Source organism: Aspergillus karnatakaensis (genome assembly GCF_047715665.1).
Source record: "Aspergillus karnatakaensis strain CBS 102800 unplaced genomic scaffold BJY04scaffold_15, whole genome shotgun sequence".
Lineage (NCBI taxonomy): Eukaryota > Fungi > Ascomycota > Eurotiomycetes > Eurotiales > Aspergillaceae > Aspergillus > Aspergillus karnatakaensis.
The window spans coordinates 379,491-401,468 of NW_027395727.1; the positions used below are offsets into that span (position 1 = coordinate 379,491).

General features: G+C 50.3%; 7 protein-coding genes across 7 annotated transcripts; 1 reads left to right on the forward strand and 6 right to left on the reverse strand.

The window, feature by feature from the left end:
- Window positions 1-185: 185 nt before the first annotated feature.
- Window positions 186-1,775, reverse strand: BJY04DRAFT_216580 (DNA-directed RNA polymerase I subunit RPA49; the record flags this gene model as incomplete). Its single annotated transcript, XM_073715801.1, has 3 exons — window positions 186-1,181; window positions 1,240-1,568; window positions 1,628-1,775. The coding sequence occupies 3 exons, from the start codon at window positions 1,773-1,775 to the stop codon at window positions 186-188; spliced, it is 1,473 nt and encodes a 490-aa protein (XP_073573095.1).
- Window positions 1,776-3,143: 1,368 nt separating this feature from the next.
- BJY04DRAFT_206560 (MFS transporter) lies at window positions 3,144-7,904 on the reverse strand (the record flags this gene model as incomplete). The annotated part of the gene is made up of 12 exons (XM_073713730.1): window positions 3,144-3,388; window positions 3,442-3,803; window positions 3,914-3,967; window positions 4,014-4,374; window positions 4,425-4,454; window positions 4,508-4,600; window positions 4,651-4,811; window positions 4,883-4,995; window positions 6,384-6,769; window positions 6,881-7,255; window positions 7,313-7,665; window positions 7,747-7,904. 12 exons carry the CDS (start codon window positions 7,902-7,904, stop codon window positions 3,144-3,146), a joined length of 2,691 nt encoding a protein of 896 aa, XP_073573096.1.
- A 945-nt stretch (window positions 7,905-8,849) lies between these two features.
- On the forward strand, window positions 8,850-9,944 carry BJY04DRAFT_30155 (autophagy-related protein 101). Its single transcript, XM_073720088.1, has 3 exons — window positions 8,850-9,055; window positions 9,108-9,458; window positions 9,540-9,944. Exons 1-3 carry the CDS (start codon window positions 8,977-8,979, stop codon window positions 9,725-9,727), a joined length of 618 nt encoding a protein of 205 aa, XP_073573097.1. The 5' UTR covers window positions 8,850-8,976; the 3' UTR covers window positions 9,728-9,944.
- A 361-nt stretch (window positions 9,945-10,305) lies between these two features.
- yop1 (putative membrane biogenesis protein (Yop1)) lies at window positions 10,306-11,536 on the reverse strand. Its single transcript, XM_073710734.1, has 5 exons — window positions 11,369-11,536; window positions 10,934-11,140; window positions 10,862-10,870; window positions 10,691-10,754; window positions 10,306-10,625 (listed from the first exon to the last, which is right to left on the reverse strand). Exons 1-5 carry the CDS (start codon window positions 11,420-11,422, stop codon window positions 10,564-10,566), a joined length of 396 nt encoding a protein of 131 aa, XP_073573098.1. The 5' UTR covers window positions 11,423-11,536; the 3' UTR covers window positions 10,306-10,563.
- Window positions 11,537-12,273: 737 nt separating this feature from the next.
- Window positions 12,274-16,749, reverse strand: BJY04DRAFT_216585 (putative RSC complex subunit (Sth1); the record flags this gene model as incomplete). The annotated part of the gene is made up of 4 exons (XM_073715802.1): window positions 12,274-12,480; window positions 12,536-16,251; window positions 16,321-16,519; window positions 16,657-16,749. The coding sequence occupies 4 exons, from the start codon at window positions 16,747-16,749 to the stop codon at window positions 12,274-12,276; spliced, it is 4,215 nt and encodes a 1,404-aa protein (XP_073573099.1).
- A 586-nt stretch (window positions 16,750-17,335) lies between these two features.
- BJY04DRAFT_185267 (BAR domain protein) lies at window positions 17,336-19,796 on the reverse strand. The gene is made up of 5 exons (XM_073710735.1): window positions 19,027-19,796; window positions 18,799-18,966; window positions 18,627-18,742; window positions 18,292-18,572; window positions 17,336-18,222 (listed from the first exon to the last, which is right to left on the reverse strand). Exons 1-5 carry the CDS (start codon window positions 19,430-19,432, stop codon window positions 17,622-17,624), a joined length of 1,572 nt encoding a protein of 523 aa, XP_073573100.1. The 5' UTR covers window positions 19,433-19,796; the 3' UTR covers window positions 17,336-17,621.
- A 1,109-nt stretch (window positions 19,797-20,905) lies between these two features.
- mpt (putative DNA repair and transcription factor Ada) lies at window positions 20,906-21,643 on the reverse strand (the record flags this gene model as incomplete). The annotated part of the gene is made up of 1 exon (XM_073715803.1): window positions 20,906-21,643. The coding sequence occupies one exon, from the start codon at window positions 21,641-21,643 to the stop codon at window positions 20,906-20,908; it is 738 nt and encodes a 245-aa protein (XP_073573101.1).
- Between the last annotated feature and the right edge of the window lie 335 nt (window positions 21,644-21,978).

Consider the following 21,978-nt stretch of genomic DNA (forward strand, 5'->3'; position numbering starts at 1 on the left):
TACGTATGTAAATTGGAATCAAGAGGCAAAATCGCGGAGGTATGAACAGTAAGTTGGAGGAACCAATATTCAACGCCGGTTACATAGACAGACATTCCTTTTTTCGTCTCCCTCCTGCCAATTCTATACACAAGTACCGTGCAACGCGGCGAACCATCTGAAAACAAAGGTATAAAGCGTGACCCTTACCTCCTCCTTCCGCCGGCGCGGCTGACCTTCGGGAACTCCACTGGGAGGCGAAGTCTGGCAATCCTTCGTGTCGCAGCTTCAGCCTTGCCTCCGCGGATGCCCCATTTGGCGAACTCTGTTTCCCTGGGTTTATCGACACGGCATCCTAGCTCACGGAAATACTGAAGAATATCTGCGTTCTCAAGCTGAAGGTCGTCGCGCAGGTCAGAGGGGTCTGTAGCGAGCTCATTAGGCGCGTTCCCGCCATTGGGCGTCGGAACGCCGTCGTTGACTGGCTGAGGAGGGATGTGTAGAGAAAGAGCACAGATTGTGGTGTGGAGAAGGGTGACGTCGTTCTTAGAAAGTTGAGATCCGCCAGGAGCAAATCTGCGGCGGATGGCGTCGATGATCGGGTCGGGAATTGAGCTTTCGGAGGAATTTTCGGAGGCAGAGCCACTGGAGAGGATGCGGCGGAGGTCGTCGTGAGTAGGCAGGCGTTTGCTGCCGCGGCCGGAGCCACCGGGTTTGCCGCCTTTGAGAGAGCGGGAGAAATCGAGGAGGAGGAGGATGAAGCGGAGGATCTGGATGTGTGTTGTGTTTCCGGATTCGCAGATGTCGGTGACACGGTTGGAGACGTAGCGTGACGTGGTGTTGACCGAGAGGCCCTGTTCGATGGTATCCTGCCAGTCTTTGATGGGAAGCTGGCGGAGGGTAGCCCTGCCGTTGGGGATGAGGGTTTCGAGCGAATACACCTCGGAGGGGAGTTTGGCGTCGAGGTTGGCCTGAGGGAGGGGCTTTGCGGCTTGGATTTCGGCCTGCACGGCGGCGGCCTTGGTTGCGATGTCTGTAGACTCGGCGGGCATGGAATCGAGGAGAGCGGACTCGGCGGCCGTCGCGGCGCCTTCGGGGGCGTTGGAGAGTTGGGCATTCTCAGCCACGGATTGCGTCGCTTTTCGTGATTTCTTGGTACCGAAGGTATATGTGAGGTCTGTTCGTTGTTCGCGCATGGTTTTCTGTGTCGTCTGGCATTAGTTTCCTACCAATACTTATGGAGGTCAGGGTAAAGCGAACCGTTTCTTCGTCCTCGCTCTCTTCCTCGTCTTCTTCCGTCGAAGCCTTCCTCACTGCTCCACGCAAAGTAATTCTCCTAATCTCAACAAACTCCCATGTTTTGCTTGCGGGGTCAACAACAGCAACGTAATGCTTCAGCTGGGAATCAGCATCATCATTCGCCTCCCGTCCGACAAAATCTAACTTGGGGTGATCTGAAGACTGCAGCAGTAGTTCCGTCGAATCAATGCCATGGTTCCCTGTCGAATGGCGGGAGACGGCTTTGCTGCGATCCTTGAGATACGGGTTGAGGTGGATGTTCGGCTGCGAAATAACTCCGGGCGTATTGACTGGCAATAGTAAGTTAGCTTTTGGTCAGCTTTCGTATTAAGAAAATGTTATCGCATACTGAGCACTGGTGCGAGCTCGCTATCGTCGTGAATAAGGCTAGCCTTCAGCGGCGGGAGACTCTGCAGGTCCAGCGCGGGCTTCTTGGTGGGCCGTTCGTGACGGTCGGAGGCGCGCTTGCGCTTCTTTTCAGCCTTATCCGAGGCCATTGTGTGAGAATATGAGCGTTAAGATGTTAAGCTTAGACTTTGCTGGGCGCAAAAGATTGCTTCTGCTGCAAAAAAAGTTGGAGAAAAAAGTGAAGGCGGTGAGGCGCAAGGCGGAGAACAAAACGATCCCACAGTGCACAGACTGGAGATTCGGAGATGGGTTCAGAACTTCAGATCAGAACAGAACTCATACTACTGGGAGAAGTACTCAAGGATTGAACACTAAAGTTACAGTTTACGATGGATTGATGCAGTTCGGAACTTTTGTTTCGTGAATTGATATGATAAACTCTCGGAGACCTTTCCATACTCGAACTCTAGGTGCACCAACCGAGGCTGATGTCAAAAATCCGAATTGGTAGTTGACCAGTTCCCACGCCAAACTCGAAAGAAAAACAGCGCATGCGCAAGATAATACAGGAAGACAAAGATTATCTGTCACTATTTTCACTGATTTCCCCAACCCCACTGAGCACATTGAGCCCCTCCGAGTAAACGGGTTACGTGACGCAACCCCACCATCTGGTCTAAAGAAAATCGAAAGCGTTGATATGAATCCGAGGGATTGGATGGACATTCGTATCCTTTTCGCGAGTGATCGGGACGGAGGATCCAGTTGAGTGACAGATTCCGAATTCGAGCGGTAGATAAACATGAAGGGCATTTGTATGTACCAAAGACCAGACGGGCCCCATTGAAGAAGGCGAACCACGTATCGATAACAATCAAATCATCATCGTGACGTCGTTAATTGTCGTGTTCAGATTCAACCACGAGCTTAACATGTGAAGCTGAGATGGATTGGGCGAGTCGTTTATTTGCTGCAGTAGGGTAAGACAATGCCACTCAATGCCAATGCAGAGGATAACTCACGATCTAGCCCTCATCTTTCTGCGCTTACGCTTGAGACGACGAACGCGCTTCTTTCTCCACTTGGCTCTCATCTTCGTAGAGTGACTAAGGTAAACATTAGACACAGTTCAATGGGTTGTTAATAGCCATTGAGGCCAGATGGAAGCTGGTACTCACACTTCTGCGACGATGAAAGATGGTTGGAAGAGAGATGGAGACCGGGCGCGGAAGAGCTACTTAAGGTTGTGTGCGTCAGAAACCCTAGTCAGGTGACAGATCACGTGCAAGCTGTTGTCAGTTTACCGAGCCCAACAGCAGCGTACCAGTAACATGACATCAATTGGGTGGGTTCTATGGGTAACTGACACAGATAAATTATGTATATTTTCTTCTATGTTATCTTATATGGTAAGGCCATGTTCCATCTTCATAGAATCAGGGTATATGATTCGCCGTGCCCTATGGGCTTTTCGAGGAACGGCTTCTTCAGATCATCAAATGATCTTCTAGGGAGGATCAGTATGCGTAACGGAACTTCGTTGCCATGTCTCCCAGCACTTCCTGGTCCTCCTCCTCGTAACGAGGGTCACCACTCGCAAGGGCCCGCTCCCGCTGTTTGTTCTGGTGCCACACTGCCAGGAAGTAGGCGATACAGCAGGCGCAGGAGAAAGCAAGGAACGACACACCAATGGTAAAGCCCGTTCTGTAGAAAGTCGCTTTATCCTCCGCAAGAAAGGAATATGTTGCAACAATTCCGCCAACTGTAATATAGTTAGCAACGTTGACTCTTGGAACGAACCGAGGAATTGCTTACTGTTACCAAAACCGACCTGCCATGCAGTTCCAACGCTGCGTCGCCGATGGCCACCTAGGTTCATCGCGTACCAACAGACGACCACTGGCATTGCGCTATAGACACCCGCGGTGACTAAAAATAGAGCACCATATTGGACGTTGCGGTTCGCCTGCCCGTGGACATTCATGAGAATACCGAGGCCAGCCATGGAGATCAACATGGGAATTATAGTGAACGCAAGTCGGTGTTGGAATTTGTCCGAAATGAAAGCGATGCACATGGAGAATACGAAGGCAGATGCCCAGGGAGGAATTGAGTATAGCTGGGTTTCAATTGCTGAAAGCCGGTCAGCTATACGACCCGCAGGAGGGTGAGGAATACTTACGTCCATAACCGTATGATTGGATAATAGTCGGCGCAAAGTAGGCATAGCCTGCAAGATGTCAGATTCTGGTTCTTTATAAAGAATTCCACAGGACCAAATACTGACCGTAAGCCGTAACAATCTGTCCAAAATACATCAAACCACCAATAAAGATCTTGTCTATAAGTAAAGTTAGGGCAAGCTAAAAAGTCAGGGGCATTGTTGCTTACAGTCTTTGAAAACGGCCAAAACGTCGCGCAAGCCCATACTTGAGTCGTTTCCAGCGCTGCCGGAATCTTTGGCCAACTTGGCACGCATATACACGCGCTCTTCCTCGGTGAGCCACTTGGCCTCCTCCGGGAAGTCAGGCAGGAAAAAAAACAAGATGAAGGCGACCACGCAAGTAAGCAGACCCTCAATGATGAAGACCCAACGCCATCCCGCAAGGTTGGCGACGCCATGCATCTTGCCGAGACCCGTCGCGAGGACACCACCAAAAGCACCGGCGAGTGTAGTAGAGCTGAAGAAGAAACTGAATCGCTTTTGGGCCTCGCTGCGCTTGTACCACATTCCTAGTAGATAAAAGCCTATAATAATCAGCACTGTACGAGACTTGATCATAGGAAAGGACGCTTACATCCAGGAAACATCCCCGTCTCGAACATTCCTACATCGATCTAGTTAGCTGGAGGAAGCTCACTGTGGGAAGCAGGTACATACCTAGAAACCAACGAGTGGTCATTAGTCCACCCCAGTTCGTGACTAGACCCTGTGTGACCGTGACAAGGCCGAACAAGAACATGCACAGTGATACTATAATCATCAGCGACGCCGACCAACGGAACGATAATTCCAATACGTACGCCAAACATGAGGACGTAATTTCTTGAGCAGGATATTGGACGGGATCTCGAAGATGATATATGGAACAAAAAAGATAGTCAATGCCGTGTTGTACTTCGTTCCCTCGACAATGCCCAAGTCATTCGTCATGCCCAGGACCGCCGCATTACTGATGTTCACTCTAGACCAGAAAGAACCATTAATTTCGGGTCGCAAATACTTTGCGACAGCTAGGAGTAGGCGCGCACATACCGATCCAGGAAGGCAAGCAGATACATGATGCACAAGCAGGGAACGACATGCCAGTCGACCTTGGCCATGAGCTTGCGCTCAGTGGTTTGTGTGAGGAGAGGGAGGTCGTGGGACTCAGGCGACTGGATTCCGCCCTCCTCGACCTTCTCGCGCGAGGGGCTGTTGCTCTCTTCTGTTGCGCGGTCTATACATTAGCACCTAATGGCTCGGGAAAGGATGAATAGGGCTCCACGCACCGGCACCTCCCATTTTGTATACAATGCGACGCGCTTTTCTGTCACTGAGAACAACTGAATGAAAAATAGCAAGCCTGGTGACTCAGAGGGAGCAACAAGCTATTTAAGTGAGAAAAAAAAACCCGGCGCTATCTGAAAAATACGGGGAGGAATTGGAGAAAGGTTGGCCGGTGTCGGCTTTTGTCCGAGCTCGGAGATGCAACCTGACCGGAGGCAAGGCGAAGAGCTCAGCTCGAGAGGGACAGGGAAGAACGAAGCTGCCAACTTCGACCGGCACGTAGGAGGGGTAGAAAAGAAGAGGAGAAGGTGAGAAAAGAAAAGCATAGGAAGAGAAGCATTCCTTATGCATATGTAGGAGTCAGCAGCAGACGGAGGTCCCAAAAATTAAAATTCCGCATGATGTCCGCTGAACATCATCGGGGATTGTGAGTTTCAGTCCGGAAGAAGGGATGATCATCTCAGGACCAGCATAGGACCACCAGTAGCACAGCAGCACAGGGAGCCCACCGCTCATCGAAGGAAGAACAAAGACGATCATCGGCCAACAGTGGTTGTGTCTTTGTCATTCGGCTTACTCCGCGGGGTGATATCTTAAGCAATTCCAAGAGCCTTAGCATCCAAGAGGCGTTTGGGATGCAACTCAACCAGGCATATGAATCCTTTGGGCTGGCTTCCCCTCATCGACTCTCTGTAATCTGTAGGGGACCTTTATCGCCTACCCCTCAAAATGATCGGTTATTCGGCTTCCCCGCAAGATCTCACGGGTATTATGTAACTGTATGGACCCTCCTCGAGCAGCCGGGTTCCGCGTAGACCGTAGGGTATATGGAGAACAAACAGTGTGCCTGTGCCCATAGCCTCCTGCACCGGAGGTTATAATAGTGCTTGATTGGGTCCGTAGATTGTGTCCTTCAGCTCAATCAAAAATTATCTTACAAATCAAGATGTAATTGGTATCACGATCAGATCTATAGTCGGTCGCTTCTCACCTATGCAGCCGGCCCACTGCTTGGCTGGTCGTCCAACGCCCTTCCCCAGGCCTTCTCCCAGGCGCCATCGTCAGCATTAGTCACTACCGGTGTGACCACATCCAGACGCCCCTGGTCAGACTCGTCGTCTTTGCCAACAATTACAGGCGATGAAGAGGCCGACTCCGTTACCTGTGCCGTGCCTATCGAAGACCCTGCTTTTGACCCAGCACCGAGAAGCTCTGAGTCGAAATTTGAACTATACACGACCGCCGCAAAAGCTTCCAACTCCCGCACGCCTTGATCCATAGCGACCACATACAGATTAGGGGGCGTTGTTCCGTTGCCAATGACATGTGCTTGTCGCGCTAGCACAGCAAGGACATTCGCCAATTTTGTTTTGAGAGCTGAGTCCTCCCTGATCGGGACAACGGTAGCGACAGATGTGAAAGACTGGGGAGCTGCCACAGGGCCGCTGGACTTGAAGGCATCCGCCTTGCACTGCTGAATCAACGTCTCAAAACACTCGTTATTGAGAAGCATTTGAACACGGGTGAAAGTCGGTGAATCTATGAGATCAGCTGTCTCATCTAGAAGGTGTCGCAGAGTTGCTACTGTTTGGGAAGTCGAAGGCTCTGTAACCCCAAGAACCCCAGATTCCTCCAGCAGGTGATCCTCCTCCTCTCGAGGGGGAAGCAGATAAGCCAACCATTTACGGTGCCTGAGAGCCGGTCAGTAAAGGATCCATCGGGAATTATGCGCGAGAGTAGAAGCATACTTCCTGTCTTCCTCACTATCTCCTTCAATCTTCCTCCGAACTTGCAGGGTCAACTCCGATAATTTATCGAAAGAAACATCCTCTCGGGGATTTAGAGGACCGAACACCTCAACCACCGCAGCTTGAACTTCTTCCAACAATTGCTTCCAGCCACGGTGAAGCAGCCACCAGCTAAAAGCGAGATACCGTCTATTCGTCTCAAAGTCATTTCCCAGTGTCTGTGTCAAATCGTCATCGTGATCTTCTAATCTGATAGTCGATGAATCTGCAGGGGTGGCTAAGGATATCACGCTTGAAAGGTAGTTCCGTCGGCCGAGGAGGTTGAGTTGAACTCGCGTAAAGATCGTCAACAGGGAGAGGGTGTAGATGAGGGTGAAGGCCCGCGTGATCGCTAAGCACAGTCAGTCGCGAGACATTAAAGACGCACAGAGTGCATTCTGTGACGTACAAGTGATTTTAACCTCATTCCAGAGCTGGGTCTTATTCCGCTTCGGTTGAGGCAATGCATCGTCCCCTGCAATTGCCGAATCGCCCAGCTGGCTGGTACGAATGAATGACTCGCCCGATAAGCTTTTTCGATCATCCTCAGACAGACTCGGCGCTACAGAGCTCATGTCTGACCCTGTTGCTGTCCCCTCTCCCGCATTGAGACGAGCTAACCGCTCCGCGCGTTTCCTCTGCAGCTCCTTTGTTAATTCCTCCACGGGCAAAGCCTCGAGTATGTCTTCCGCTGCCGTCGGGAGTAATGCTAATACTGTATATGTGCAATCGGTCTGGTTCTGTTCGAATCGCCGCCGTAAGCTGTGTGGTGGGGGGCACATAGTCAGCTTGCGTTGCCGAGCACGCGAGTCGGAAATAGATAGCAGGAGACGGGCTACTTACTTCTCTCGGGCAATGCGATCACTGCTCATACGTTCTCGTGCTTCCGAGATCTTGGATATCACATATTGGCCTGCCAAGTAGCCCACTCCAATAACGCCTGTGCCGATTGCGAGGGTCTTGCGATTGCGCCGGAACCAGCTCCTCGTAGCACTGATCATGGTGGAGTAAGGGGAGTCGGAATCTAGCTTCGGCGAAGTATGGGCCCGGTTCAGTTCATCATACAATGGGAGATTAACTGTACATTAGAATAAGAGGAGTGAAGAATTCAGGCACAGAAAAGATGGAGCAAGAAAGGAGGCCGTGTTGTTGATGGCGTTGGGAGCAACCGACGGTCGGAGATGCCAGCCAGCCAGCTCCAGGCGGCCTCGGCTAAACGATTGCCTTCTGATATGGAACGTGGACAACCACCAACTTGGTCCCAAGCCCTCGTCAACTACGGAGTATAGCGCTTGTTCAGCCGGGCGTAGTTGCGGACTGTTTTGGCATTTTCTAAACTTCAACTATACAGCAAAACATACTGACGTCCTTGTCTCTACTCTGGAGGTCAGCAGCTGAAGTCACGGGGTTCGCCGTAATGTCACATCCATACGCGACCAGCACAGATTCCGAGTCTGCTCCTAGGGTAGTTTTAGAGCATAAATGATGCACGCATGATGATCCAGAGCAGACAGCTCTCGCGCGGTAAAAACCAGTATACTCTCAAGTAACAGCAATAAATCCCAAGGGTAGAATGTAGAATGATACGTATCGCATGTTATAGATTACACATTTTCATTGCAATGTTGCGGGGTAACTTGGTACCAGCTATACGTCTACGTAAGTTTCAGGGAACCAGAGTCCTCCCCGGATGAGGATTCTTGTCCCTTTCTTTAATGATCATGACAACGGCGCCTTCTCTCGCCCTCGACACGATGCGCCCTCCATGAAATCATTCCTACAGATGCTCCCTCTGAAAAAGGCAGTCTACGACATCTGAACTTTCCACCATTCCCTCGACCGGGCAGTCTTTCCACCCCCAACATCCACACGGCCTTATCTCCCCCACGTAGCGGGACAGCTTTCCGACCCAGCTCGCCGTCATAGCTGGGTCCGTCACCGGCACCACCACCATTCTGCGCTCTTAGCCTTGGAGGTACCAGGAAGCAAAGCAGGGCCAGAAGATCGCATAAGAAGATTCATTTACTCCATACTACAACATCTACCTCCCTCCCCTCCCCCGCCGTCATCACCATGGAGCCCCGCAAAACCCCTCCGGAGTACTTCCTAGAGATCTTCGCAGATACCACAACAGTCAGGGACGTCCTCAAAGGTTCGTGCTCACCCCGCAACTCTAAATACCGAACTTACACCCTTGTCTGCAGGCGTCCTCAACTTAATCTTCTTCCACCGATACTTCCCCTCCATCCGCCCAACAACCTTCGACGTGTTAGACTTCACCCTCCCTGCCATCAACGACGTAGACCTCGAAACCCTCATCGACTCGCGCATCAGCTCCCTAGTCCGCAATCACTCCTCGTCGATCTCGGGTACTCATGACTCAAGCGGGAGTGGAGGCGGCGGCGTTCGCGGACGAATCGCCGTTGAGTTCTACGAGAAGAAGCGCAGGCGCTCAGGGATTTGGTTCCCTAATTTGACAGGAAAGGGTGATGAGGAGGTCTGTTGGGAGGTGTGGAATCTAGATGTGACGATTGCGACGCCGAGGACAGAGTCTGGTATGTCGGTTCTGTCTCCAACACCCCAAAGTCATACATATATCTCGAGCCGAGCTGAGCTAATATGATGGAATGTCATAGAACGAGCAAAAGTCCGCAAAGCAATGGAGAACATGCTCCAAAAGGCCGCGCTGAAGATCCTATCCGTCGTGAACCGCGACAAAGACCATATCCCACCTATTACAACAAGTGAATCGAACCCGTTCCCCTACCGCATTGTCTTGAACCCACGGACGGACGGCTGGCAGAACCGCTTCGGCCTTTATTAATCCACGGACAGCTAGTGCTCCATAATCAGTACTGTGTTGGCACCGCCTGTGTTCAATAATCCTGCCGGGCGATGTCCCTTTGTTACTGGGCTACTGTACCCAGTTCCTAATTAGCAATCACTTTATATGCATCGGTGCTCTGGAGTTAGGGTTGCCTTGAATATTATGAATATTATCATTCCAAACATCATTCTTCGATGCCCGGTCGCTTTGAGGTCGTACAGATATGTAGGACCTAAGCTTCAGCTCAAAGCTTTCGAGGTTATGCAGCACGCAAGGAATGTATTCTTGAGGCACAGATAAAAGAAGTAACGCTGCTCGAGGTTCGCCAAAACGATAAATGCATCAGATATACCTATCATTCCTATTGAACGAGACCAGCTCCCGCCTAAACTTAATCCACCAACCATCACAAGCACTTCTACAACAAGATCATGTCAAAAAGAAAAGAAACAAGGACAATTCCAAGTACCGAATGTACTACCGTAGCCCACTATGGCTTCTCCCCACACAAAGCCCCCACTTCAACCTACGTTAAACCAGCGAAGTCTCATGATCGTCTTCGTCGTCAAATGTTATTTTTTTCACCAGATGCGCAAACGATAGACCTGATTCGTGACAGTAAGAACAGTCCCAAATCTCGTCTTCACGATCGGTCTATCTACTGGGCCTTAGTAGCAGCATCGGCCTGAGCACGGAGGTTGGCCGAGGTGTTGCCATTGGTGAAGTAGCGGCCAACAAGGGGCTGAAGGAAGGAGTTGAAGACGACTTGAGCACCGCTAAGGAGAGGGGTTAGTCACGATCCGGCATAGTTAAAAGGCGCCCACGGTGTTAGCTTACTTGGTTTGGGGAAGGGCAAGCCAGAGGACAAGGACAAACTTGAAGATGTAGTAGAAGGCTGCAGAGTAAATGTTAGTGATCCTATCCCCCAATCACTCTGATTTCACTGCGAGGACGACTCACGGAACCAGTAAGCAGCGCTAATGGCGCTCTCAATGACAGTGAAGAAAGCGTAGACAACCCAGTACTATTTCACATGCCAAATTAGTTTCCGATATCAAGATAAGGCATCACGTGCCAGAGATAGTCCAGGTCAAATGGCCTGGCAGGTGCAGGGAAATCACGAGTACATACAGTCAACCACTAGATCACAAGATGCGTTAGAATTAATGGTTCATCGTTAGAGTGGCCTGGCTTTGCACGAACCTGAGTATCATCGGCCTTTCCTTGTGTGAAAAGGGCGTTGAGGGAGTAGTAGGTTGGGAGGACGAAACCAGCCAAGTTGACCAGGAGCTCGCCGGCAATGTTGAAGAAGACCAGGAAGGTGTAAATTCCACCGAGGCCAAGGATGACATAGACCTTAGGGACGGAGGTCTGGCGCTCAAGGTTGTTGAGGACAGGGTACTTGGAGAGCTGTGTAGCATTTCGTTAGCTCTGTGCACTAAGCGGGGAAGCAAAATAAAGCCCAGGTGCGACAATGAACTAGCTGGCCCTTCGGAAGTGTGGGTAGGAAGGTCCCTTGTCAAGATGTAACAGAATAGGACCCAAAGCAATAAAAAAGCGCTGCATGAGGCTATTTTGTGACATCGAGCAGGCGACGCACACTCCTGGGCCAGACACCTAAACGCACAAACAACTTACCTCCTTGTCAAGCTGAGCGATGGTGTGCTGAGCACGGTCTTGGAAGGATGCCATTTTGTCTAAAGATGTTATATAATTGATGTAGATTTTTTTAGAGTGCGAGGTCGTCGAGATTTGACGGAGGAGATGAAGATAGTACCGAGGAAGAGGGATATGTGAAGGTTGTTATCTCGAAGTTCAAGGAGGACCGAGAGATGACGAGCGAGTCTAACGAATGACGGTGTGCCTCAGATCACGTGATCACATGACGTCTTGCCGCAGCCGTCGTGGGTGTTCTGGATTCATGCCACACTGACTATGACGAATGATCTCCAACGGCCGATGATCTCTGGGCATTTATTGTTTCCTTAAATCCTTAAATACAACCATCGTACATGTTATGACATGATAATGAATATAGGTAAGATGAGGAAAGCACCAGAAAGCCAGAGTTTCTGAACAGAGGACATAGGTACGGAACGAACAGAGTTACACCTTGAGCAAAAGCTCAAAAATCCAAGTCTTAACAAGACGTGAAGAGGTCGATGGACCGAGCTTTGGCTTCGGCGAAGGACTCAAGACAAGATTCTGGATCTAAAATTCGCCAATGCGAAGCGAAGCAACATCTCACTAGGCCACAAGTACAAAGGTTGGAAGAAAAGCAGGGAAGAGAAGAAAAATAGCTCCACTAAATAGACATATTGACAAAAAACATCCCTTTCGTCTTTAGAAGAGAACAAAATCTGACTGCGCCGTCAGCTATCATTGCTCGTCTGCCGCCCAGTCAGGAAACGCCGCCGCCCGAAAGCCAATGGAATACATGCTGTAAGAATGATGAAGGTGAAGAAATGTAAAATGCGCAAGCCTCTGCAAGATATCTTTAGAACGCAAGTATATGTGTCAACAAGGGTCCAACTGTTGCATCACTAGTCTTCGTTCATCCCAGGAATGGCGCCTGCGGCGTTGAAGGTGAGTTTCAGCTTCGGTTGTCCTGGAGTGGCCGCCGCACTTGGTGTGTCAGCCCCGGCAACGGCAGACACAGAATAGTCGTTCGTGGTCAGTGATGAGCTATCAAAGTTGGCGAACTGCGGATAAGCTTCGGTTTGTTTGCCCAACTCGGATAGACATCGCGCCTACAGAATGTTAGTACTTCAGGAGAAACTCGAGCAGGCAGCGGATATAACATACCTCGATGTCATTGGCATCCTGGAACAGAAGACTACCGTCTTCATTGTACGTGCGAGCGTTCTGGCAAAGGGTTTGAACATCGCTCACGAATTCTCTCGTGTTCTGATATTCTTCGCGGACAATCTTCTTTTTGATAACGTCCATGGCGATTGGATTCTTGATGACATAATAGTAATCCGGGTACTGGGATTTAGGGGGCACTTTCATAAACGGCTCAATGATAGCACGCGTAACAGGTCCGTCTTCACTATCGGACGAATCGGCTGGAAGCTCCTGTTCCATGTCCATCAAGACCTGATAGACGTTGTTGAGGATTTGCTGCAGAGTGGCCCGATCACCAGGACTCAGGGTCTCAATCGGTTTTGCCTGCCGGCCTCTCTTCCGCTTGGGCTGAGGAGTCTCCTCCACAACCTCCTCCGCTTTACGCTTCGGTGCAGGGCCTCTACGACCACGCTGCTTCTTCGGTTGTGGTGTCTCAGAGCTTTCGCGAGACGGTTCTGGAGAGGATTCGTCGCCTCCTTTGCGGCCGCGTTTCTCCTTGTTGGTACGACGCTTTTCAACCCTTGCTTCTTTCCGAGCTATTGCTTCCTCGATAGTATCATCATCAGCGTCGACTGCCATTAGCCATTGCTCTTCCGTAAGGCCATCATCGTAACGGGTAATCTTGCGCTCACGTGCACCGCGACCAGCAAGCTCGACTTCCGTTGTTTCTTCTATGACAGGGTTCTCCTCCGTCATATAGATATCGGGAAGTTCGTTTTCACCCATCAATCGCGGCAGTTTGTGGCCAGGGCCGTACTGACTGGTCTTCTGCCGTTCCTTGTCCATACGTTGGAAGATTCCGAGCTCCTCCTCAGACCGTGCCATTATGTCGTTCAAATCGTCATCGTCCATTTCATCTTGGTCTCCGGGCTGTTCTGTGCCATCAGCCGTCTCGAGCAAAGTACGTAGAAGCGCGTCTCGTTCTTCATTCGTGGACTTGTTATCGAACTTTCCTGCCTGAATGACCTTGCCATCCATATCAAGCTTGAACTGTGCACGCTCGAGGATCTTTTCCTCGACGGAGTTGGAGGTAATGAGGCGCAGAATTCGCACTTCGTTCTTCTGACCGATACGATGAGCACGATCTTGAGCTTGAAGATCCTGGTGAGGGTTCCAATCCGAGTCAAAGATGATAACAGTATCGGCGGTCTGCAAATTCAGGCCAAGACCACCAGCACGTGTCGAGAGCAAGAAACAGAAATAATCTGAGCCGGGCGCGTTGAAGAGCTTCAATAGGTCTGAACGGTCGTCGGATTTCGTGGATCCATCGAGTCGCAGGTATTTCATACCCCGAAGTCGAAGGAAATCTTCCATGATGTTCATGATCTGAGTCATTTGAAAGAACATCAGGACACGATGGCCGGTTGCCTTGAATTTGGGAAGGATTCGTTCCAGAAGCTCAAACTTTCCAGCACTTCGCCAGATCAAATCATTCGTGCCGCGTCCAGGATTCACTTGGTCCTCCACCTGCTCAAAGACGAATGGGTGGTTGCAAAGCTTCCTCAGCTGCATCAGCATATTACTAAGACCACGCATTCCAACCTTGCCACCCTTGCCATCGCTGACAACCATTTTGTTGTGCGTAGCGAGCTGCTTGTTGAGCTTGGCTTGCAAGGCAGAAAAACGACATTTGATGACTCTTTCCTGCTTGTCTGGCAGATCCTTCTCGACATCCTTTTTCAAACGTCTAAGCAAGAATGGCCGAAGAACCTTGTGAAGGCGACGAATAACCAGTAGCTGCTCTTCTTCGCTCAGATCCATCCGATCTTGACCGCCAGTATTAGCGAACGGTGTGTTAAACCATTCATCAAAAGACTTCACTGATTTGAAGATGTTCGGTAGGACGAAGTTCAGCAGCGCCCACAGTTCCGGGAGGTTGTTTTGCAATGGTGTACCCGTCAAGATCAAGCGGTAACGACTGGTATAATACTGTGAAAGAGTACTGCTCAGCTTGGACTGGGTGTTCTTCATACGGTGGCCCTCATCAACAATCATGTGCGTCCACTTAATCTTGCTCAAAATCGGTCGATCTTTGATGATATACTCGTAGGTTGTCAGAAGAACCTGGAAATTGCCCCAGCGAATATTTTGCTGCTGCTGTTTACGTGTGTTCGGGGGACCCTTGTAAACAATCTTTGAGACGGATGGTGCCCACTTATCAAACTCCAGGTTCCAGTTTGTCAAAGTACTAAGGGGGACAATAACCAAGAATGGGCCATTGTTCCTCTTCTTCTCAATAATGTGTGTAATCAAACTGATGGTCTGGATCGTTTTACCAAGACCCATCTCGTCGGCCAAAATACCGTTCAAGTTGTTGTTGTAAAGTGAAATCATCCATTGCAACCCTCTCATCTGGTACTCTTTCAAGGTACCACCGACAAGGATAGAAGGTTGCTCGGTGATCTCTTCCCTAATGCGATGAGCGACAGCGTAGTAGTCGATCTTTCGCCGACCCTCGCCTTCCTCATCGCTGCCGGAGGCGATATCTTCATCTTCATCGTCTTCGATTTGATGGTCTTCGCCGTAGCGTTCAGCAAGGTTGCGCTGTTGTTCTCGAACAGAGGCAGCGAGCTGCTTGAGGAAGCCGTCGGTTTGGTTAAGAAGATGAGATATACGGGAATCCTTGGCTTGACCCAAGAGTTTCAGGTATGTCTCCTCATCGTTGGCCTTTAGAGCCTGAAGACGTTGCTTAGCTGTACGCTCGACGCGCCTCTGCTCTTCACGCTCCATGTGTTGATGATGCTGAAGCATCATACGTCCAAGCTTCTGCATGCGCGTTCGTTGTTGGTTGGCAGCATTCTGAAGTTCGGCTCCATGATTAAGAATTGCCTGTAGTTGATCATACTGCTTCCTCTTCTCCCTGGTCTCACGAGCATCACGTTGTTGTTTCTCTAGTTTCTCCGTGATTCGGGCTTCCCGCAGGGACTGCTTCTTCATACGTCGATGCGAAGCACGGTTCGCAGTCATGCCGAGGTTATCAAAATGAAACATCTCATTCTGTATCTGTTTGCGGAAAAGCCTCTGCTTCGGTAGAAGATTGAGCATCTTGTACTCGATCAAGGCCTTCAACTTCAAGGAACCGTCGCCCGTAGCGGCATCGCTCTGGCTGGAATTCCAAGAATCAATGTTGACAGGGAGCTCAGAGAGTTCCGCTTTTCGCGCGTTGATTCGGTTATAAAGAGCAATCTCTCGTTCTTCACGTACTTGTTCGAGGTCGATACCCGGAGGCAGAATTGCTGGAATTCGCATACGATGTGCGCGGGAGGCGTGATCCGAAAAACTGACGGTCTTGGGAATCAGATCGTACGGTGATTGGAATCCTTCGTAGAATTCCCTTGCATTTGATAGCTCAGCAGTCGTGGTAGTTTGTTCTGATTTGTCTTGCGCGATGTTGTCCAATACATTCTCTGCTGCGGCGACACTGTCTGAGGGCGCGGGTGTGGTAGGTTTCTTCGAGGCAAAAAGCTGTTGCTGAACGCGAGCCGGGATCTGGAGGTTTTTTGAGAGCATCTTAAACGCCATTATTTGGTTCCTAAGAGTCTGCAGCTGTTCCGCAGAAAAGCTGGCATTGGCAGCAGGCGCGCCCTTTTGCGAAGCCTGTGGCTGGTTTACAGCTGATGCAGAAGCCGAGTCCTGGACAGCATTATTGACGGGAGTGCTCGTCGTATTACGACCTATGAGGCAAACCACCGTCAGCAAATATACACGAGAGTTTGAAAGAGATGTATGATGTATAGCCTTACTGTTGACACCATTTGGCGCAGGAGACTCCTGGGTGGAACCATTCTGCTGTTGACGTTGCGCCTGCAGCTGTTGTTGCTGGGCTAACTGTCGCTGCTTTTGAATAGCCTGTTGTCGCTGAACAGCGGAAAGGAGGTTATGGGCTTTGAGGTACTCCGGGTCATCGTGGCGGACGCCTTGTTCCTGCATCTGCTTGAATTTCTATAACATGATTAGACATGGCGAGCAGAAGATACTCAGGAATCTTTCCCTGATGGTAGTTGAGAGCAATTGGATTGAGTACGTGTGGGTAGACATAACCCTAGACCAAACAAAAACGGGAGACGAGAGCGCCGTACCTGAAGGACCTCTTGTATATGCTGCGGCGTCAAATTCGCAGGCAGACTAAGATTCCCAGCCGCCACATTGGGGGCAGCCTGAAGAGATGCCATCGTTAAGCGCGCGATTTATCTATTCATAGAGTATCAAAGACACGTTGTAGAGCCGAGTTTGTTGCGACGGCTTTCTCGTCAGTGAGCGACTGAGACACGTGGAAAAAGAAATTCGTGAGAGCGATTGAGTGATCGCGAGGGAAAGGCGAGAAGACGCGCAAAAACACGAAGGCTGAAGACCAGTAATGCTTTTTCGTCGATGGATGCGACTGGTAGCGACCTGGTTCTACTCCTGGGCGACAAGTTTCGTGATGTTTGGACTGGACGGGGGCAGAGGGCGGTAGGCAAAGAATGAGCAAGAAGGGTAAAAGGGGGAGGACAACGCGAAGTTGGGGTGGGGATAAAACCCCAAAAAGGTGGTGGAGGTTAAAGAAAGCGCGTGGAAAGGTAGTTCTGATGAGATGGCGATGGAGGGACGGGGCTTTCGCGACTTTCCGTGCTGGTCGGCAGTGCTCACCCAGAGCCTGTTGCGAGGGAGAGGAGTTGGAAGAAGTTTGCCGTTCCCGGTCACGTGCACAGCCGGGGTGCTGACTCAGATGTCTTGGCTGCTTCGGGCTTAGCCGATCTTACCCGTCAACCACTCAAGTCTCACTGTTGGTTGCGTTCGTATATTCTAGTTATGGACTCCTTACTCAGGTCGTATTCCTACTATTGTCTACAGAGATATCGTTGGCAGCGAAACATGCTGTGTCTGCATCTTGCAGTGCTAACAATGATACATAAAATAGAAATCTTTGACCATACGCCCGCAGCAAAACCAGATCATCCGCCTTCTAGAACTCGCCCGCGAGGCGAAGCGGAGAATAACATAAGGTAGTCAAGCATTGTACAAAACCATTCACGCCTTTTACAATTCACAATCTCAGCCTCCTCTATACCGGAGCTGCGCTAATCAGAGGGCGCTTCATCGGAGGCGGAGGGGCTGGTTTCTTCGCGCGCGAGGGAGGAGGTGGTGGGGGTGCTTTCTTGTGCGCAAAGCCATTCAAAGTGTTTGAGCTAGTCCTCCTGGAAATTGTACTGCCAAAGGGAGATTGACGAGACTCCTGCCAGCCGTTGTCTGAGCGATCAGAGACACTTCCGCTGTGATAGCCCACGTCATCTGCAGGTTCCGGAACCACTCTGCTAATCGGACGGGCCTGGATACTGTTCCTCCTCGTAATGAAGTTCTCGCTATTTGCTCGGCTCGCCCATTGGCTGGCAGCAGGATGTTCCTGCACTTGCCGCAACTGCGTAGGTCCTTCAAAAGTCGAGGTGCGGTTCAGTACAGGTCGATGAGGCGATGTCTCTTGTGCGTATGCTTTTCTGACCGGCGTTTCGGCCAGATTGTGTGCTGATGACCGAATGATGGGGCGTGCGTCAGCACCATTCGTGTGTTCCTCGTGCAGAGGTTCGAAACGGTCATGATACGAGTGCGCAGTGTTTGAACGAGATCGCGTCCCCCGGTGACCGTTCAGAGGTGGACTAGAAGATTGTCTATATTGCATCAGCTTCAATTGGCTCCAAATGATCAACCGAATCATTCACAGACAGGGTTAAACTCACTCGCCGGGCCACTCGTTCTTCAGTCGGAGGAGAACCTCCCTACACTGGTCATGGTAGTCCAATTGCGCGTTCAAGAAGGCTTCCAATTCCATAACATTTTCAGCCTCCGATTGCTTGATGTCAATCATGCGACGGTGCACGTCGTCGTTAGCTTCTTCGTATTTGACCTTTTGCGTCCGCAGCTCCTCCTCCACACGGAAGTCCTCCCTCTTGGCTTTCTGCATCTTTGAGAGCGAGGTATCGTACGCTAAGCGCCGGGTATCTAGTTTTTTACGAGCCGCCTGTGAAGAGTTATTAGACAAGATCAGACAAGCGAAGCGTGAGCATGTCCCTACCTGATAGTCTTTCAATTGGGTCAAAGAGCGCTCTAGCGACTCAAGCCAGCTCGAGGTCGCCTGAGAGATGTATGATTCCTGGATTCGAGCAAGACGCTCCTCTGCCCTTCCGAAAGCTAAGAACAAAGTCAGGTGTCAATTCGTCTGTGCTACTGCGGTAATAATAGCTTACTAGTAAGGCAGCGTCCATATTCGGAGTGTGCATCGTAATCTTCCCCGTGAGCAATCATAGTGCCACCCAGATGCGCGATTGGGAGCGTTTTCTCTTTGTCATCGCCTTCGCTGCGCTTCGAAACGGACTTGACATAGGCAGTCATGGATCTGTGAATCCGATCGATACCTTCAAGTAACATTAGAGATCAGTTGAGATTTGAGTAGCTAGAGATCTGTATATATTCACCCTCATGGCGCACACCCATTTCTGTTTCCAGGGCCTTGAAGTCATCAGATACGTTGGTCTTGACTTCGCTTCCCATTCTCTCCCCAGCCCATTGCTTGAAGCGGTCGAATCTCTTGTTGACGTTCATTTTGGATGTTGTACAGATGGCTGTAAGCTGCCGTGCTTGCGGCTGAGAGCAAAGATAGAAATCTCTAGGAGCGAACCGGCTGGTGCATATGAATAAACCGGCTGTGTTTATGAACGAAGGACAAAGTACCGAGTCCGGCGATATGGCGAGGACCGATTGATCAGAACAAAGAATGACAAGGTCTAGTGCTTGGAAGAAGTGGACAATGTCGACGGAGATGCAGAAGGAAGGAGAGAGAGGGAGGGAGGGAGAGGCGACTTTGCGACAGAGGGGGTGCATGATAATTAATATGAAAGAGTTCCACCCAAGCTAGACTACTGAACGGACTATCTCCTTTTCTTTTTCTTTTTTATTCAGGCAGACATTACGAATACGTGAATGGACCACTAATAATTCTTTAGTCGGGATGCCCTTTGGTCATTATTACCATTGCGAACAGAAATACCTAAAGCGCTTGGGCAACGGCCGAGGAATGACAGACAGTAACACCATGCCAATCGCAATCGCTTAGAAGCATCGCCGGAAGCGCCACTGCGTCCCTCCACGGGCACGCAGGAGGGTAGGATTCTGGAATCCATGTCAGACCCATGTCTTGGGGATTTCGACCAGATAAGGCCGAAGATGGTGCGGAGGCTGGACCATCCTTGTCGGACGTTGATGCCAACAGAAATTGGCTCGAGCAGCGAACTTAGAACAGTCTATTATTATTGGATGCGGGGCTCACAGCCACCGGTTGACGGGCAATAGTGTGTACCTGAAACCTAGTGGGTTGAAACATGCGATGGCTGGACAAATCGATCATCGCAATATCTCCTCAGTGTATCACCATTGGAGTAAAACGTCGACTTGCCCAGACCTTGAAACTTTGAGAGGCGACACGCGTTTCCAAAGGCTGTGGGCCGGTTCCAATGTTCCATCCACTCAATCCAGCCTTTTGCCACGGTCTATTTACAGCACATTTGCGATAGGTGAGGACGCCGATTATTCATTTGATCGCTACTGCACCGATCGGCTGCGTTATGTGTCTGAAAACGTCAGACTGCAGTATCTAGAGATCCCTGTCTGACATTGCACCTTTACGGAGTATCCGACTGAATTCGCGCGTCAAAATCGTTGAAGATCGTTCGATATTACCAGTTAGTCCTTAATCAACCTTTTTAATTCGCCAGAATTGCACAGTGTGGCAAAAACCTTGGTGTATTACCATCATCTAGGTCTTGTCTGGACTCGGGAACGTCTGTGCTTCTCTCACACTTGCTGATGTGGAATGGTGGTTTGAGCATGGAGAGCTCACCCGACAATCTCCTGGGGTACCTGCCTCCAGGGCTCCAGCTGGTGGTGATAACGTTTAAACGTCCTCCGTCCGGAGTGTTGTAACTTGTGGGGATTTGCACTGGAGCCACTACCTATGTACTTCTTTGAGATGGCTGAACTTCGAGTCCTTGGTGTAACCCGATTTCGGTATCCTTATGACCATGTTCCACAGTACTTGAAAGGTTGTTTGTATTCTGCCTGCGACGACCAACAGGCCTCGTCAAGGTTGTCAAAGAAATGCCCCTGGAATACTCCGTCCGGGTATGGATCCGGCTTACTATTCTGGGCCGCCAGAAGGATGGTCTCATGCTCAAAGATCATCCTCCAATGTCGAGCATATGCCTAGCATACATCCAGATTGACCACAGCGCGCTTAAACGCATAAAACAACAAACTCACCATCCACAACAAAGCTCTCACGAGAGCCAGCTACCCTGCTCAAGGCGTCTTACTCAGCGGGCTTGATTCACTTGAACCGTGGAAAGACACAAAATCAGCCTCGGCGGCTATCAGAGCATCAAAATCATTCCACAGCGGAGCGTTATCAACGCCAGCGCCTACACCACCACCAACATTCCAATCCAAATCCCCCATCAACCAAGCATCCAGATCAGCACATAGCTTCTCATCCCACGGCTGAAACACACTCTGATTCTTCCCCCCTAAAAAAATCTCATCCAACGGATTTCCACCATTCTCTCCTTCACTTCCCTTCAGTATCCCCGCCGCATACTTCCCCGGCGTAACGCCCATGATTTTCTTGAAAACCCTGTGGAAATGACTCGGCGTGAGCCCTGCCTCCCCAGCTAACTTCGTCAACGTCGGCTTAGATCCCGATTGAATATCCGATCTGATTGTCTGGCAAGCCTTCTGTACGAAAAGCATTTGGGGGTTGGGCGCCGGCTTGAGCGTCTCCGGTTTACAGCGCTTACAGGCTCGGAAGCCCGCTCGTTCCGCCTCCGAAGGGGTATCGTAGAAATCTATATTTGCTCGGCGGGCTAGCCGGGCAGCGCATGAGGGGCGGCAGTAGATCTTTGTGGTGAGCACGGCGTAGACAAAGGATGTGGCTGTTGGGTCTCGGTTGACGACTGCTTGCCACCGGATGGCTGTAGAGGTTGTTGGGGCGGTACTTCGAGGGAGACGGGGTATTCTTTGGACTGTAGACTTCTGCGACATGGTTAAATTTATAATGCCTGAGGGGTTGTGCTTTGTGATTTTACAGAGCTGGAATGCGGGGAACGAGGGGCATGGCTCTGATATATATTGTGACTTTCCTGAGCAACGGTTGGGCTGAAAATTATGACGCTGATTGGTCACTTTGAAATCAATATCTGGAGAAATTGCCATAATGCATGACGACCACCGTCATTTAGCAGGCAACATACTTGGAAATAGAAAAAAATTTTAATGCCCATGAGGTAAGGACATTTATACAGGACGTTGATTCCTACTACTTAGAGATCCATCTGTAGGAAACTTACTGCTGCTGTTGCAGTATTTAAGCACCCGGA

Bases quoted from the DNA above. Each gene is read 5' to 3' on its own strand.
- BJY04DRAFT_30155 (XM_073720088.1), top strand. From the start codon at position 8,977: ATGGAGCCCCGCAAAACCCCTCCGGAGTACTTCCTAGAGATCTTCGCA. The intron at 9,056-9,107 runs GTTCGTGCTCAC...CCTTGTCTGCAG, and splicing joins AGTCAGGGACGTCCTCAAAG to GCGTCCTCAACTTAATCTTC. The intron at 9,459-9,539 runs GTATGTCGGTTC...GGAATGTCATAG, and splicing joins GACGCCGAGGACAGAGTCTG to AACGAGCAAAAGTCCGCAAA.
- yop1 (XM_073710734.1), bottom strand. From the start codon at position 11,422: ATGGCATCCTTCCAAGACCGTGCTCAGCACACCATCGCTCAGCTTGAC. The intron at 11,141-11,368 runs GTAAGTTGTTTG...AATGCTACACAG, and splicing joins TCGCTCAGCTTGACAAGGAG to CTCTCCAAGTACCCTGTCCT. The intron at 10,626-10,690 runs GTGAGTCGTCCT...TTTACTCTGCAG, and splicing joins TAGCGCTGCTTACTGGTTCC to CCTTCTACTACATCTTCAAG.
- BJY04DRAFT_185267 (XM_073710735.1), bottom strand. From the start codon at position 19,432: ATGCACCCCCTCTGTCGCAAAGTCGCCTCTCCCTCCCTCCCTCTCTCT. The intron at 18,573-18,626 runs GTAGGGACATGC...AACTCTTCACAG, and splicing joins CCCAATTGAAAGACTATCAG to GCGGCTCGTAAAAAACTAGA. The intron at 18,223-18,291 runs GTGAGTTTAACC...GATGCAATATAG, and splicing joins AAGAACGAGTGGCCCGGCGA to ACAATCTTCTAGTCCACCTC.